The sequence below is a fragment of the Colobus angolensis genome, unplaced genomic scaffold (assembly GCF_000951035.1).
Source record: "Colobus angolensis palliatus isolate OR3802 unplaced genomic scaffold, Cang.pa_1.0 Scaffold183, whole genome shotgun sequence".
NCBI lineage: Eukaryota > Metazoa > Chordata > Mammalia > Primates > Cercopithecidae > Colobus > Colobus angolensis.
Window position 1 is genome coordinate 1,740,330 of NW_012114966.1, and position 14,103 is coordinate 1,754,432.

At 38.3% G+C, this 14,103-nt stretch overlaps 1 protein-coding gene across 1 annotated transcript in view; it reads left to right on the top strand.

Annotated features, from left to right (window-relative positions):
- NDFIP1 (Nedd4 family interacting protein 1) overlaps positions 1-11,400 on the top strand; it is a 93,653-nt gene extending 82,253 nt beyond the window's left edge. Inside the window, exons 7-8 of the mRNA XM_011939782.1 lie at positions 3,233-3,354; positions 10,350-11,400. Of these exons, the coding sequence (XP_011795172.1) occupies positions 3,233-3,352 (120 nt within the window). The 3' untranslated portion in view covers positions 3,353-3,354; positions 10,350-11,400. The remainder of the gene's footprint in view (positions 1-3,232; positions 3,355-10,349) is intronic.
- The last annotated feature ends 2,703 nt before the right edge of the window (positions 11,401-14,103 follow it).

The following is a 14,103-nucleotide window of genomic DNA, read 5'->3' on the forward strand; positions in this document are numbered from 1 at the left end:
TGTCGCACAGGCTGGAGTGTAATGGCGTGATTTTGGCTCACTGCAGTCTCCACCTCCCGGGTTCAAGCAATTTTCCTTCCCCAGCTTCCCAAGTAGCTGAGATTATAGGTGTCCGCAACCATACCTAGCTAATTTTTTGTATTTTTAGTAGAGACGGTGTTTCGCCAGGTTGGCCAGGCTGGTCTCGAACTTCTGACCTCAGGTGATCCACACGCCTCAGCCTCCCAAAGTGCTGGGGTTGCAGGTGTGAGCCACCATGTCCAGTTGGAATTTTTTTTTTTAAATATATATACCGGGTATTTCAGGTTTCTGGTCTTTGGATTATTTTTTTTACTCTAAACATTTATTTTTAAATATTTTTTTCCTAGACATTAAAACAAAGAGATGAACATTGTATTTCAATGTTGGCTTCTTGATTATTTGTAAAGAAAATATATATGATACAGTAAGAGACCACCATCACTTCTGTCATTTCTACAAAAGAATAACAGGGCCATCTTGTGGCTGTTAAAGACGATGCGATTGCCTCACTGTGTTTCTGTGACATCAGTTTCTTCTATCTCCTGTTTTGCTTCTTGTTGCCTCCTTAATTAAGATTCTTGTTGGTGGTGCTGCTAATGGGTCTGGTTAGCACATCCTGGCACCCACGCCTGACAGGTGCTTAATAAATTGAGGACCTGGGCCAGGCATGGTGGCTCACACCTGTAATCCCAGCATTTTGGGAGGCTGAGTCAGGAGGATTTCACCTTGAGGCCAGGATTTCAAGACCAGCCAGGGCAACATAGCAAGACCTCATCTCTACAAAAAATTTTTTAAAATTAGCCAAGCATGGTGGTTTGTGCCTGTAGTCCTAGCTACTCGGGAGACGAAGCAGGAGGACCCCTTGAACCCAGGAGTTGGAGCCTGCAATGAACTATGATGGCACCACTGCACTTCAGCTTGGGTGACAGCAAGACAGTGTGTCTCTAAAAACAAAACAGTTCAGGACCTGTTTTGCCAAGACTAACAGCCTTGCATTGCTGACCCTACATTTTACTTAGAAAATATAAATCATTCATCACACCATCTACCACCTCCTCAACAGCATGATCTACTCTATGGTCATTAGAATTCTAAGGAAAGAGAAATAGTAATTTTTTTTCCTCTCTTGATTATTGAGAACTTTAATAATAAAAATGACCAACAGGAGAATAATTTAGAAGAAATAGTTCCTTGGCTTGCTTATTTTCTAAACTGTACCTTTAAGAGAAAGGCTGACCACCCATTTCCCCAAGTCAAATCCTGAATGGACCAAAGAAGAGCCCTTAAGCATATGTTCAGATTGATTGCTTATGGCATAAATGATTTAAGGAAATTTAATGGATTGATTCTCTTTCTATATTAAAGTTTCATGGGAGGTGGTTTTATAATACTTTATCATTGATCATTCTTGCTATGTACCATTTGCTTGTATGCGAAAAATAAGAGTTTGGCCGGGCATGGTGGCTCATGCCTGTAATCCCAGCACTTTGGGAGGCTGAGGCAGGCAGATCACTTGAGGTCAGGAGTTCGAGACCAGCATGGCCACCATGGTGAAACCCCGTCTCTACTAAAACTACAAAAATTAGCTGGGTGCAGTTGCTCATGCCTGTGATCCCAGCTACTCGGGAGGAGAATGGCTTGAACCTGAGAGACGGAGGTTGCAGTGAGCTGAGATCGTGCCACTGCACTCCGGCCTGGGCGACAGAGCAAGATTCCGTCTCAAAATACATATATATAGTAATAAGAGTTTGGATACACTTATGAGCATTTATACCCAATATTCGGGTCATTTTGGGAACTTCCCTTGTGAAGAGAACCAGTTTCATGGCTCTTGCAGAGCTGTATGCAGAGCTCCTAAGCTGGCCGCTCTTGAGCTATAGTTAGCCTATAGTTTATTTGTTCCACAGTTACTTTTAAAGTTTTTCTTAATTAGTTGCCAACATTTTAAAAATCAAAATTATTTCACATAAAACATCTGAATGTTTTTACTTTTCTTACAAGTTGGAATATCAAGCAAAGCTAGCCTACATTCCCCATGGCACCCTTTGGCTGAAGCTGAGTTGTTGCTATCTCCTCCATATAGGTCGTGTGCCTTCCAGTTCAGTAAGATCCCACCACCATACCCCAGCTTAGTATTTGAAGGGGTAACCCCTGCTCGATACTCACTTGTTGCTTTGGGTGCCAAACAGAATGATGTTCCCCAAGCTCAGAGCTGACAGCTCTTGGTTACTGCTGAAAATCAGTTCAACTGTCCAAGTACAGTTTTCTGCCACTGAGTATCCCAGTAAAAGTGTTTTTTAAAAAATGTGCTAAGGGCTCAGAGACCATCTCTGAAAGAAGGCCAAGAAGAGTATCCGAGTTTCCGCTGGAGGTGCATATCACCTCTCTGCTGACAGTTTTAAGAGGTACAAAGTTTTGTGAATGTTATAGATTCTGGTGTCATCACACAAAAAAGAGTCTTACTAAGAAGAGAGAAATAGACTGGGTGCAGTGGTTCACACCTATAATCCCAACTCTTTGGGAGGCTGAGACAGGAGAATCAGTTGAGCCTAGGAGTTCAAGGCCAGCCTGGGCAACATAGCGAGATGCCTATCTCTACAGAAAATTTAAAAATTAGCTGGGCATGGTGGTGTGAACCTGTTATCCTAGCTACTTGGGAGGCAGAGGCAGGAGGATCATCTGGGCCCAGGAGTTGAAGCTTGCACACCTGTGATCGTACAACTGCACTCCAGCCTGGGCAACAGAGCAAGACCCTGTCTGTTGGGGGAAAAAAAAATAGAGAATTAGAGTTTCAAGTTGAGACGATGAGAATTGCTGTAATAAATAACGGGATCCTGACATCTAGTGGACATTACATACTGTCCACAGAAAAAACAGCTCATGACAAGGAAGGTTAAATTTTTTTTTTTGGAGCTCAGTAGGTAGATTTTGATGTTTCTCAATGAGGCTTTCGTATGTAAATGTTTGGCCACATCTTTTATTTCCTTTTTAGACCAATTCAATTCTGAATGTGCAAAAGACACTATTGACTCTTGCATTATACCTTCTCATTGAAGGATGGATAATTTGGTATGAAAATCCTTTGCAGATTCTGGAGGAAATTGCTCATGCTTTGATTACCTTTAGCAGAAAAATAACAATGTATTGCTATCAGGAGAGGGATTTCTGGGGAGGGGACTTAACATGGAAATTATAAATTCATTCATGACTTTTCTTTTTTAAATTAGGCTTTCTCCTGTTTCTCAGAGGATTTATCAATTATGCAAAAGTTCGGAAGATGCCAGAAACTTTCTCAAATCTCCCCAGGACCAGAGTTCTCTTTATTTATTAAAGGTATTAAAGAAAAAAATTTATTCTAGTCCCAGTGTAACCATGTGCTACATTGTAGATTTCTGTTCAGTTTTAGAGTAAGTATCTGTGGTAGGGGGATATAGAGAAGGTAAGGAAGGCACAGTCCCTGCTTTTTAGCAGTTTCTTGTCTAGTAACAGGGATTTTTACAAAAAGCTATTGATAAAGTCAAATTAGAAAAATTGCCATAGGAGAAATTGTTACTTTGTGCTTTGACAGTGTGAAAGAGGCAGGGGTCTTAGCAGTCATCAGAAAGCTAGGATATTTGGCTGCTTGACTGAATTCAGCATCTTGAATCCACTGCTTACTGTTGTACCAGTTCCAGAGGATGACATTCAGAAGAAAACCTTCAGGCCTAATCACTTGTCTCTGCCCCTAAATCCCAGAACCTGGAGAGACTGTGTAATACTTTAAGAACTCCTTTTATCTGGGCTGCTGACAAGCCCACCAAGTCTTCCATCTCTTAAAATTGTCATTGAGGCTTTCCTGATGGCTTTCTTCAGGTTGACATTCTGATACCACTCTAACGTAAGGAAGGTCAAACCCAAGAAAACAAGAGAAAGGACCTTTTCCCTTGCCTAGAACAGGAGGACTAAGCCCTGGCAAGGCTCTTTGATTCACATGATTTTCCCCAGAGGCTGACATTCCATCTTACATCAGTGGCTGCCTAAAGGAAGAGGTAGAGAATCTTGAGAAAGAGTACACCAGGGAGAGCTCTCTTTAGTAACAAGTTCTAATAGACTTTCTTGGACTTGGCTGTTTGTTCCTTGGGACTTTTGGGGACTGTGTTGATCATAGAGTGGAACCTTGAGCACCACCTAGTGGCCAATCCGGTTGAAGGTCTTTGGCAAAGCATTGTAAAGGGTAGGTGTAGTAATTCAGATAAACTTTACATGATAGTGGAGAGTGTGGGGAAGAATTTCAGAATCATCTGAGGCAGAGTGAAGAGCAAAAATTGGGAAGTATGGAGATTGTTCAAAGGACAGTAGCTTGATTTGGGGCATAAAGGAGTACTGAGGGTCAAGGCTAAAAAGTCAGGTTGAAACAAGTTTCTGAAATAACCTTGAGCACCAAGCCCATTTAGTAGAACCATCAAATTGATAGAGCCCGTGACATGTTGCGTCAATGCAAGACTCAGCCCACGTGGAACACGAATTTGTTCTGTACTTGCAGAGTATCAGTTTAGATAGGCAATCATACGCCAATAATCAGGTTCTCAATTTTGAAGATTTGTGGTGGTCTCAGGAGGTATGTTTCAAGAAAATAAAGCATCTACCATAGTTCATTTTCCAAGTGATAGAACAGCATTGAAAACTTTAGGCAACAGAATAATATAATGAGACCATCTTGAATATAACAAACATTTTTTCAAGCATAGTATAGTAAACTAAAATTAACATTCATGGAGTTTTCCATGTGTCAGATAATAAGCATTTTACATGGATAATTAAATGTATGTAAGTAAAGAAGGCTTAAACTGCTTTTAAAGTTAGTTTCTTCAAAGAAATATATACTAGTATTCATTACTAAAAAACAGGAATCTTTGCGTGTTTAAAAATGTGTAGCATGTCATGAATTTGAATTCAGCCACACTGTCTGGATGTAGATGAACATTCACACCACTGGCCTGGGCCTTAATGCTTACGATGTGTCTTTGTTTATGTCTAGAACATAAGAGGCTTATTAGATATTCTTTGCAGTTTTATCTAGTCACCATTGTCATCTTTCATCTATATATATCTGATTGGAATTTATAGTTAGCCTTAGGTTTAACTTTTACCTATCAAGGATTCAAAAGTTAGTACTATTGGATTGCTACAAGTCCTCCTTATGAAGGGTGCTGAAATCACCTAATATTTTCCCCCTGATACATTGACACCCAAAATATACTGAGGGGACAGATTTCTTTCTCTTTTTAAAAAAAGTCATCAATTCTGTAGGTGTAGTTTAATGTTAGCTCTGAATTTCTGAATGGACTGAGATCACACGCCTGCCTATTCTCTTCATCCTTCAGTTAGAAGGAAATTTGGATCTTTATTAGGGGATTGCATACCTTCTTCATCTTGGTTCTAAGCATAAGAAATAGCAGTCCAGTTGACAGAAAGCCTGAACGTCTTAGTTTTCCTGTGGTGTTTGGTACTTTACTGAAAATGTTGTTGTTATTGTTTGGATTTTCTAAAATTTCTGAAATGTTTTTTGATGTTCTAAATTTAAAACTGTGCATATGGGGTTGTGATTTGAAATGGGCAGTCCTTAGTAATAATAATGTTGTAGGAACTGCTAAGGGAGATTGAAGTGATGAACCTGCCGGTGCTTCAGGAATATACATTAAGAGTTGTCAGAAACTTACTCAGGTAAATAAATGCACTCCATTGGAGGGCATAATAGAGTTTATTTGCTTTTCTGTTTAACTGTGATACCCTGGTTTATTTGAAATCATTCCTGACACACCCAGAGAATTCAGAGCTCTAAATTAAGAGTTTGAGGAACTTACAGCAGACTTTAGAATTCTAATGACTTCACTAATTTTCCAGGGATCCCCAGAGGGAACCTGAAAAGCCATAATATCCTATGGAACTGAGTTCCCTTTGTCCATTGAAAGGGTAAGAACTATGTCCAGATCCAGATGTAGAATCCTTTCTTTCTCTAGTTCAGAGGACATTTAGTTTAATTTTGTTAGAAGACATACTAGGAAACTGTCATGTGAAGTATGAAAGCTTTATTTTTTTCCTCCCTATCGATTCTTTATTATGTTTATCACAGTTTTTAAAAAGTCATTATCTGCTAATTCCAACATCAAGATAGATAAGTCTATTTGTATTGATGGATTTTTTCTCTTGACTCTGGGTTACATTTTCCTGTTTTTACATACCTGGCCAGTCATTTCTTTGTTGCAGCATTGTCGGTTATCATGTTGTAGAGATTGTGAGCTCTGAATTTTGTCAGAAGGTTGTTGAGTTTTTGCCTAGCAGGCAGTCAGATTAGTAAAGGATAACTTTGATCTTATTTCTAACTGTCATGTACAGTGATTCTTCTAGGGAGATAGGGGTAGGGGAGAGGGAAAATGTAGTTTAAAAAAACCTAGGCTAACTCCTGCTGAGGAAAATCACTGGTAAATTAGTGACTCCTCTGTTAAATTGCTTCTCTCGACATTGTCAACCTGAAGTCATCAAAAGGATCAGAATACAGAGTTTATGCAAGTAGAAAGCTGGGAATGGCCAATCAGAGAACACAAACTTTAGAAAATGGGGTCAGTGTTCCCAAAAGCTTTATTTTCTTTTGTGGACTTCTACTTCTTTGATGGAGATGTCACCATTTAAAAGGTAGCTGAAGAAAGACACAGGGAATTTTGAAAATAACTTTGCCGGAAAGATACAGATACAGAATTTTTAAAATAACTTCACCATAACAGAAAAATAATACTTTTCATATTGTACTAGGATTTGGCATTTTACTACAAAGGGGTATAAGAATAGTGACTTTTCTAGTCAGGCTACCTAAAATATAGTACAAATAAACCAATCTTGAAGTGATCCGAAACACCTCTTTCTAATCAGCCAAGGTAGATGTTACAAAAGCTAAACATTAGAGCTCATGTACTGCTATCATAGGGGCAGCTCTCAGGTTCCCTTTCAGAGTCGATTTAAGCTTAAGGGAGGGAAAATGTATTAATAAGCTGTTATCTGTTTTTCTACTTTGTAACAAAATGCCAGAAGAAACTGCTAAAGGTGTGCACAGTGGCCATCAAGAAGTATGTGACTGGGCTGGGTGCGGTGGCTCACGTCTGTAATCCCGGCACTTTGGGAGGCCGAGGTAGGCAGGTCACCTGAGGTTAGAAGTTTGAGACCAGCCTGGCCAACATGATGAAACCCCATCTCTACTAAAAATACAAAAATTAGCTGGGCGTGGTGGTGTGCACCTCTAATCCCAGCTACTTGGGAGGCTGAGGCAGAAGAATAACTTGAACCCAGGAGGTGGAGGTTGCATTGAGCCAAGATCATGCCACTACACTCCAGCCTGGGCAACTGAGCAAGACTCTGTCTCAAAAAAAAAAGAAAAAAAGTATGTGACCGAGGAAGCAGAAGAAACAGATAACCTGTTATAAACATCTGTACCTGAAATGGTAAAAAATGTAAAGTGTTTATACTTTTTCTTATTTACCAGTTCACTGGAAAATACATTTTTATGGATTACCACCTCCTCTGATGCTGCCAGGTGAATGAGGAGTTAGCTACAGTAATAAGGTGGTAACACAGTTGATTGGTTATATCTAACACTATTTGTGTGGTACCAAAAGCACTTGTACATACGAAGCATAATGTATTTTAAAATTATTTATTTTAACTGCATCTGAAATAGAAGGAAAAAAAGAAGGTTTTTGAGCCCTAGCATTAATGAACTAGGGCCTTCATAATTTAAAAGGTGACCTAGTGACCTGTACCTATTAGGCATCAAATATTTTAATTTTTTTCCATGTGATAACAGACACTTTCATTTCTCATTTTCTGTAATTTTTCTCCTATTCCTTAATACCTCTTTTATTTTATTAAAGGAAATTTATCTCAAGGTAAAGGTTTACTTATTGGACTGTGTTATAAGATAGCAAGATAGTAGAAATGGTGTTTCTAGTAGAATTTTTGCTAAACAAAATTTCCATAATGTCTCCAAGAAGAACTGGTTGTCTTCCTGTTGGAATTAAATGATCTGTAGGCTATTGGATTCCTTTTTTTTACAAAGTGATCTGATCTACAATTTAGTAATGCGGTCCAGAGTCCCTAAGATCTGTTTGTCCTTCAGTTTGCATACTGCCAGCATTTCTGTAACACTGCCATTCAAGCCTCCAAGTCTCAGACAGCAGTGCCCGCTAGCAGTCTTTCATTTGGAAATTGTGTGGTGATTGAGATTACCCACTGGTGACCTATCTAGGTCCTCTTGAGAGATTTTATTTTAATTTAATTTAATTTTTCTTTTCTTACGGAACGAGCAAAGGGATTTTTAATGTTTGTTGGGTGGCAGGCTTTGACTTTGAGGAATCTGTTAAAGCTGTTTGCCTATGCTAAAGCATCATAAACCAGGGAAGTGACCAGGTAATTGTACCATATTGCATATTCTCGCAAACTCTGTTTTGACCTACTAGTCACTGTTTCATGAGTTTTCATCTATTAAACTGATAAAACAGAAATTACTTATGTTTATAATGAGTCTGGCCTCATTGCAAAAATGTTCGTTTAATATTCATCTGCCAATTTTCTTTTTGCTTCTACTTGGCTTTAGAATTCCTTATATTCTTGTGTCTCTGTCTCTGTGCTTTCCGAGGTCTTTCAGTCTCTTATATCTCAATCTAAAGAAAAGACGTCCTTGTGTCAGTTTCAGTGGTTTACTTCAAATCACAATACAAGTGAATTTATAGTTTGGAAAAATGTTGATTATATTAAAATATGTTAATTTCCTCCAGTGTGTTTGTAGTGTCTCTCCATTTTGGCAGCCTTTTAAATATTTATGCAGTAATTAATCAGAAAAGATACAGAAGACGTCAGGCATAGTGGCGCATACCTGTTAGTCCCAGTTACTTGGGGGGCTGAGGCAGAAGTATGGCTTGAGCCCCGGAGGTGTAGGTTGCAGTGAGCCAAGCTCGCGCCACTGCACTCCAGCCTGAGTGACAGACTCTTGTCTCCAAAAAAAAAAAAGAAAGAAAGAAAAGACACAGAAGAGTTTCTTGTGGCTTTTACAGTAATCTGGGGGATAGAAAAGTAAGTTATAGACCTATATGTGAGCCCATCCAACTCTTACTTGTTGCTGAGTACCACAAAATAGTTTCTCAATAAATATTTATTAAGTAGTAAATGTATCTCTTTAGTGTTTCTTTTATTGTTAATATTTTTTCTTTTATTGTTAATATAGGGAATTACTTATAGTTTTTCATAAGTTGTTTTCATGAGAACCAAAACAATGTACTAGTACAGAAAGGCCTCAAAGTATTAGATGAAAACTGCATTTAGTAAAATGCATAGGCATTATTTTGAGAGCATTTATTTCAGTCAGATACATTCCCTTCTTTTTTTTTTTTTGAGAGGGAGTCTCAGTCTGTCGCCCGGGCTGGAGTGCAGTGGCCAGATCTCAGCTCACTGCAAGCTCCGCCTCCCGGGTTTACGCCATTCTCCTGCCTCAGCCTCCCAAGTAGCTGGGACTACAGGCGCCCGCCACCTCGCCCGGCTAGTTTTTTGTATTTTTTAGTAGAGACGGGGTTTCACAGTGTTAGCCAGGATGGTCTTGATCTCCTGACCTCGTGATCCACCCGTCTCGGCCTCCCAAAGTGCTGGGATTACAGGCTTGAGCCACCGCGCCCGACCTACATTCCCTTCTTAAAATTAGTTTGAAACTACGTATATTATTTTAAGAGAAACATGCCCCCAAAATACAATGACTTTTTTGGAAAACTTGTTTTTTAAAAGTATTTCTGGTACCTGTGAGTTTATCCTTGTTTTCTAATTTTGCCATGCTTAATTGAGGTATAGCATGACATCGTTGACATCCTTACTGGAAATCTTCCTTGTGCAGTATCTAGTGGAATTGTTAAGGTAAACAGTAGCTTCAGGTATATTAGGAAAATTACCTGTGCACTTGGATTATGCTCTCTGTCCCAAGTTACAGTCACTGCTGACAGGGTTAAGTGTGGGATGCAGTAGCACTGTTTCCATTCTGTTCTTTTGTTAAGAGGTTTGGAAAGAGAGACTCCTGACTTCAGGAGTTTTTAGAAAAAGCATTCCCGTTTTTTCTAGTTCTAGAGGCCTTGATAACTTTAAGAACTGAAATTTTAATGTTTATTGAATACCATGATGTCAGTATACAGTAATCTTAAAACTATGTTAAAATGCACTTATGTCTCCAAACATCCTGCCGTCTTTTGTGACTACATCCTTCTCTTAGCCAAAATAACAAGCTAACTAGAGTTTCAATATTCAATATCCTTCTCTGGCAGATGTTTTCTGGCAAAGGCCTTCCTGCATTTATGAATTCTCTCTCAAGAAGCAAGAGAACACCTGCAGGAAGTGAATCAAGATGCAGAACACAGAGGAATAATCACCTGCTTTAAAAAAATAAAGTACTGTTGAAAAGATCATTTCTCTCTATTTGTTCCTAGGTGTAAAATTTTAATAGTTAATGCAGAATTCTGTAATCATTGAATCATTAGTGGTTAATGTTTGAAAAAGCTCTTGCAATCAAGTCTGTGATGTATTAATAATGCCTTATATATTGTTTGTAGTCATTTTAAGTAGCATGAGCCATGTCCCTGTAGTCAGTAGGGGGCAGTCTTGCTTTATTCATTCTCCATCTCAAAGTGAACTTGGAATTAAATATTTTATTGTAAGATATGTATAATGCTGGCCATTTTAAAGGGGTTTTCTCAAAAGTTAAACTTTTGTTACTGTGTTTTTGCACATAATCCATATTTGCTGTTCAAATTAATCTAGAAATTTATTCAATTCTGTGTGAACACCTGGAAGCAAAATCATAGTGCAAAAATACATTTAAGGTGTGGTCAAAAATATGTCTTTAATTGGTAAATAATAAGCGTTAATTTTTTATAGCCTGTATTCACAATTTTGCAATACCTTATTGTACCTAAGGGATTCTGAAGGTGTTGTCACTGTATAAAATAGAAAGGACTAGGATACAAATGAAGCTTAATTACTAAAATGTAATTCTTGACACTGTTTCTATAATTAGAGTCCCTCACCCCCATCCCCACCCCCACCCCCCCTTATTTTCCTTTTATCTCCTGATGATTAGGCCAAAGGCTGGGAGTAAGGAGAGGATTAGGTACTTAGGAGCAAAGAAGTAGCTTGGAACTTTTGAGATGATCCCTAACATACTGTACTACTTGCTTTTACAATGTGTTAGCAGAAACCAGTGGGTTATAATGTAGAATGATGTGCTTTCTGCCCAAGTGGTAATTCATCTTGGTTTGCTATGTTAAAACTGTAAATACAACAGAACATTAATAAATATCTCTTGTGTAGCACCTTTTACTGTAGATTAGTGCTTAATTTCTTGGCTTGCATTTGTTGATTGCTAAGGCAATTTTTTCTAATCTTAGGGAATAATTCAGTAGATGTGATTAAAAAGCTAATGTTGGGGGCCGGGCGCGGTGGCTCAAGCCTGTAATCCCAGCACTTTGGGAGGCCGAGACGGGTGGATCACGAGGTCAGGAGATCGAGACCATCCTGGCTAACACGGTGAAACCCCTTCTCTACTAAAAAATACAAAAAACTAGCCGGGCGAGGTGGCGGCGCCTGTAGTCCCAGCTACCCGGGAGGCTGAGGCAGGAGAATGGCGGGAACCCGCGAGGCGGAGCTTGCAGCGAGCTGAGATCCAGCCACAGCACTCCAGCCTGGGTGACAGAGCAAGACTCCGTCTCAAAAAAAAAAAAAAAAAAGCTAATGTTGGAGGATCAGTTTTTTTTCTTTATTTTCAGCACAAGAAGTCCTCTTCTTTCATATCCTACTAAATACATTCCTAAAAATGTATATGAACATTGGTTCTGTAAAAGATAATGGACTAAAAAAGTAGAGAGGAGTTGTAGAGATCTTAAATCATTCTGGAATTCCTAATTATGCTTCAATTTTTAGACATAATTTTAGATGATTTATTTCCAGTGTTTTCTGCATGTTCTCATTTGTTCTTTTTCTCTGTTGAATGCACCAACTGGTTTGAGTCCTGTGAGCATTCAGTCAGTTGAAATTAAAGATTCCTCATTTCTCCTGATTTCTATTCTTGTGTCGATGTTAAATTTAGAGACCAGTGGTTTTTACGATATCAGCCATTTGATTTTTTTTAATTTTCTATTTAAGAAATACAAAGAAAAAATACACCAAGATGGTCAAATTACTACACAAATCAGCACCAGCACAGTCTGATAGCTGCAAATGTCCATTCATCTGCTGTGTGTGAATATCCAGAATCAGCATAGGAAGTCATTTAGGATGTCAGTATATAATGCACAGAATTGTGGGTTGTTTGAAAGCCAAACAGGAAAATTAGGAGCCTCCTGGATTGACATTTCAATGATCCTTCCAACCAGTTTATGGATTATTATGAATAATAGTATAGTGTGTTCTTGTTCAGAAGTTATATTTGATAATAGAGAAGGAGGGAGTTTTATGAAAGTTTCTTTGAAGATTTTTTTTTTTTTCATTTTGAATCAGATTATACCAACAATGGAGTTTGGAAGTTTGTATGGCCTATAATGTTCTAAGTTCCAGAATGAAAAGGTCTGTAACAATCTGAATAGATGTGGACACATACAGCAGAGAGAACTATGTAAATTATCTTGCAGAACAAAATAGAAGGGTCCTAAATCACGTTAACTCAAACATTGTGGACTAGCTTTGTGTTTATTCTTCAGGTCCTTGTGCCTTATTTGGTTTTGTATATTCAACCAACTGAAATATTTGGAATTCCTATTTCTACATATTTGGTGATCCATAAGACTTTGTCAAATGTAAACCTACAGTTTGATGTGCTTTAAAATACCTAGTCAAGAGGATGATTTCTCTTTGATCGTTTAAATGTTCTGAAAGTTAAAATCTTTTGAGGCACATAAAGTTGGCACCATATGTCATCTGGAGTCCTTACTGGTATTCAGGATGAAAATGTTCATGCTGCATTGTTGATTCTCATTTTTCTCTCCCATTTTCTTTCTCACTTGGATACGTTAATACTGATAATGGATAAAGGGTGAGATTTTATAATAAATGGTTTTAGAAAGGTATTCCTAGGAACCGTGGTTATTAAGGTTATGGAGTAAACTAGCTTGGACCTTGGGCTACAGGACAACTAGGATTCACCCGTAACGACACAGTGCCCTGTGTTTCTTAACTTCTTGTTGCCATTTGAAACTCTGTACTCCTATGTTTAAAGGGTTCTGTATAACCTTTTTTTTTTTTCCAGAAAGTTATGTTGCTTTGTATAGAAATAAAAGGCATTATTAAAATTTGCTTGTTAAAAAAACGATAAGAATGAATATCTTTACTAATAGGATCGATTTTGTTTAGAGTTTTAAAGAAACAACAAAATTTTTAGTGAAGTAAATGATTTTTTTTTCCCCTTTGCTTTCTTATTACAAATCTGACTTGAGCTCTGGCCCACCGTGAGTCATTATTAGTACAGATGAAGTTTTGCTTGGTCTTCACTGTGTTCTTTTACTAAAATATACTCTACTTAGCTATAAATGGTTTACATTCAAAGGAAGAAATAAATTACTGAAGTGGAGTATCAGGACCAATAGAAGTGATACTTCAATTTGAGTGATTGCCTGAGGGGGCAAGATTCTGAGGTGAGAATCGACAAAACTAGACCCCAACAAAACTAAACCCCTGGCCTCAGGCTTTACATCCAGTCCAATGCCCTCTTCCCATTGTCCCAACCTTTTGAAGGGTTGGCGTGTAAACATTGACATAAAATGAAAAAAATCATTTGGCCATGCTTCTTATAAACATCAGTAATCTAATTTTAACTTAAAACATGCTAAGAATAGACATAGAATTGTACATTTATGTAAAGTAGGAGGGTGTGTGTATATGTGTTTGTAGAGATGGATGAATAGATTTTTTTTTTTTTTTTTTTGAGACAGGATCTCGCTCTGTAGCCCAGGCTTAAGTACAGTATTGTGATCTCAGCTCACTGCAACCTCCACCTTCCAGGCTCAAGTCATCCCACCTCAGCCTCCCAAG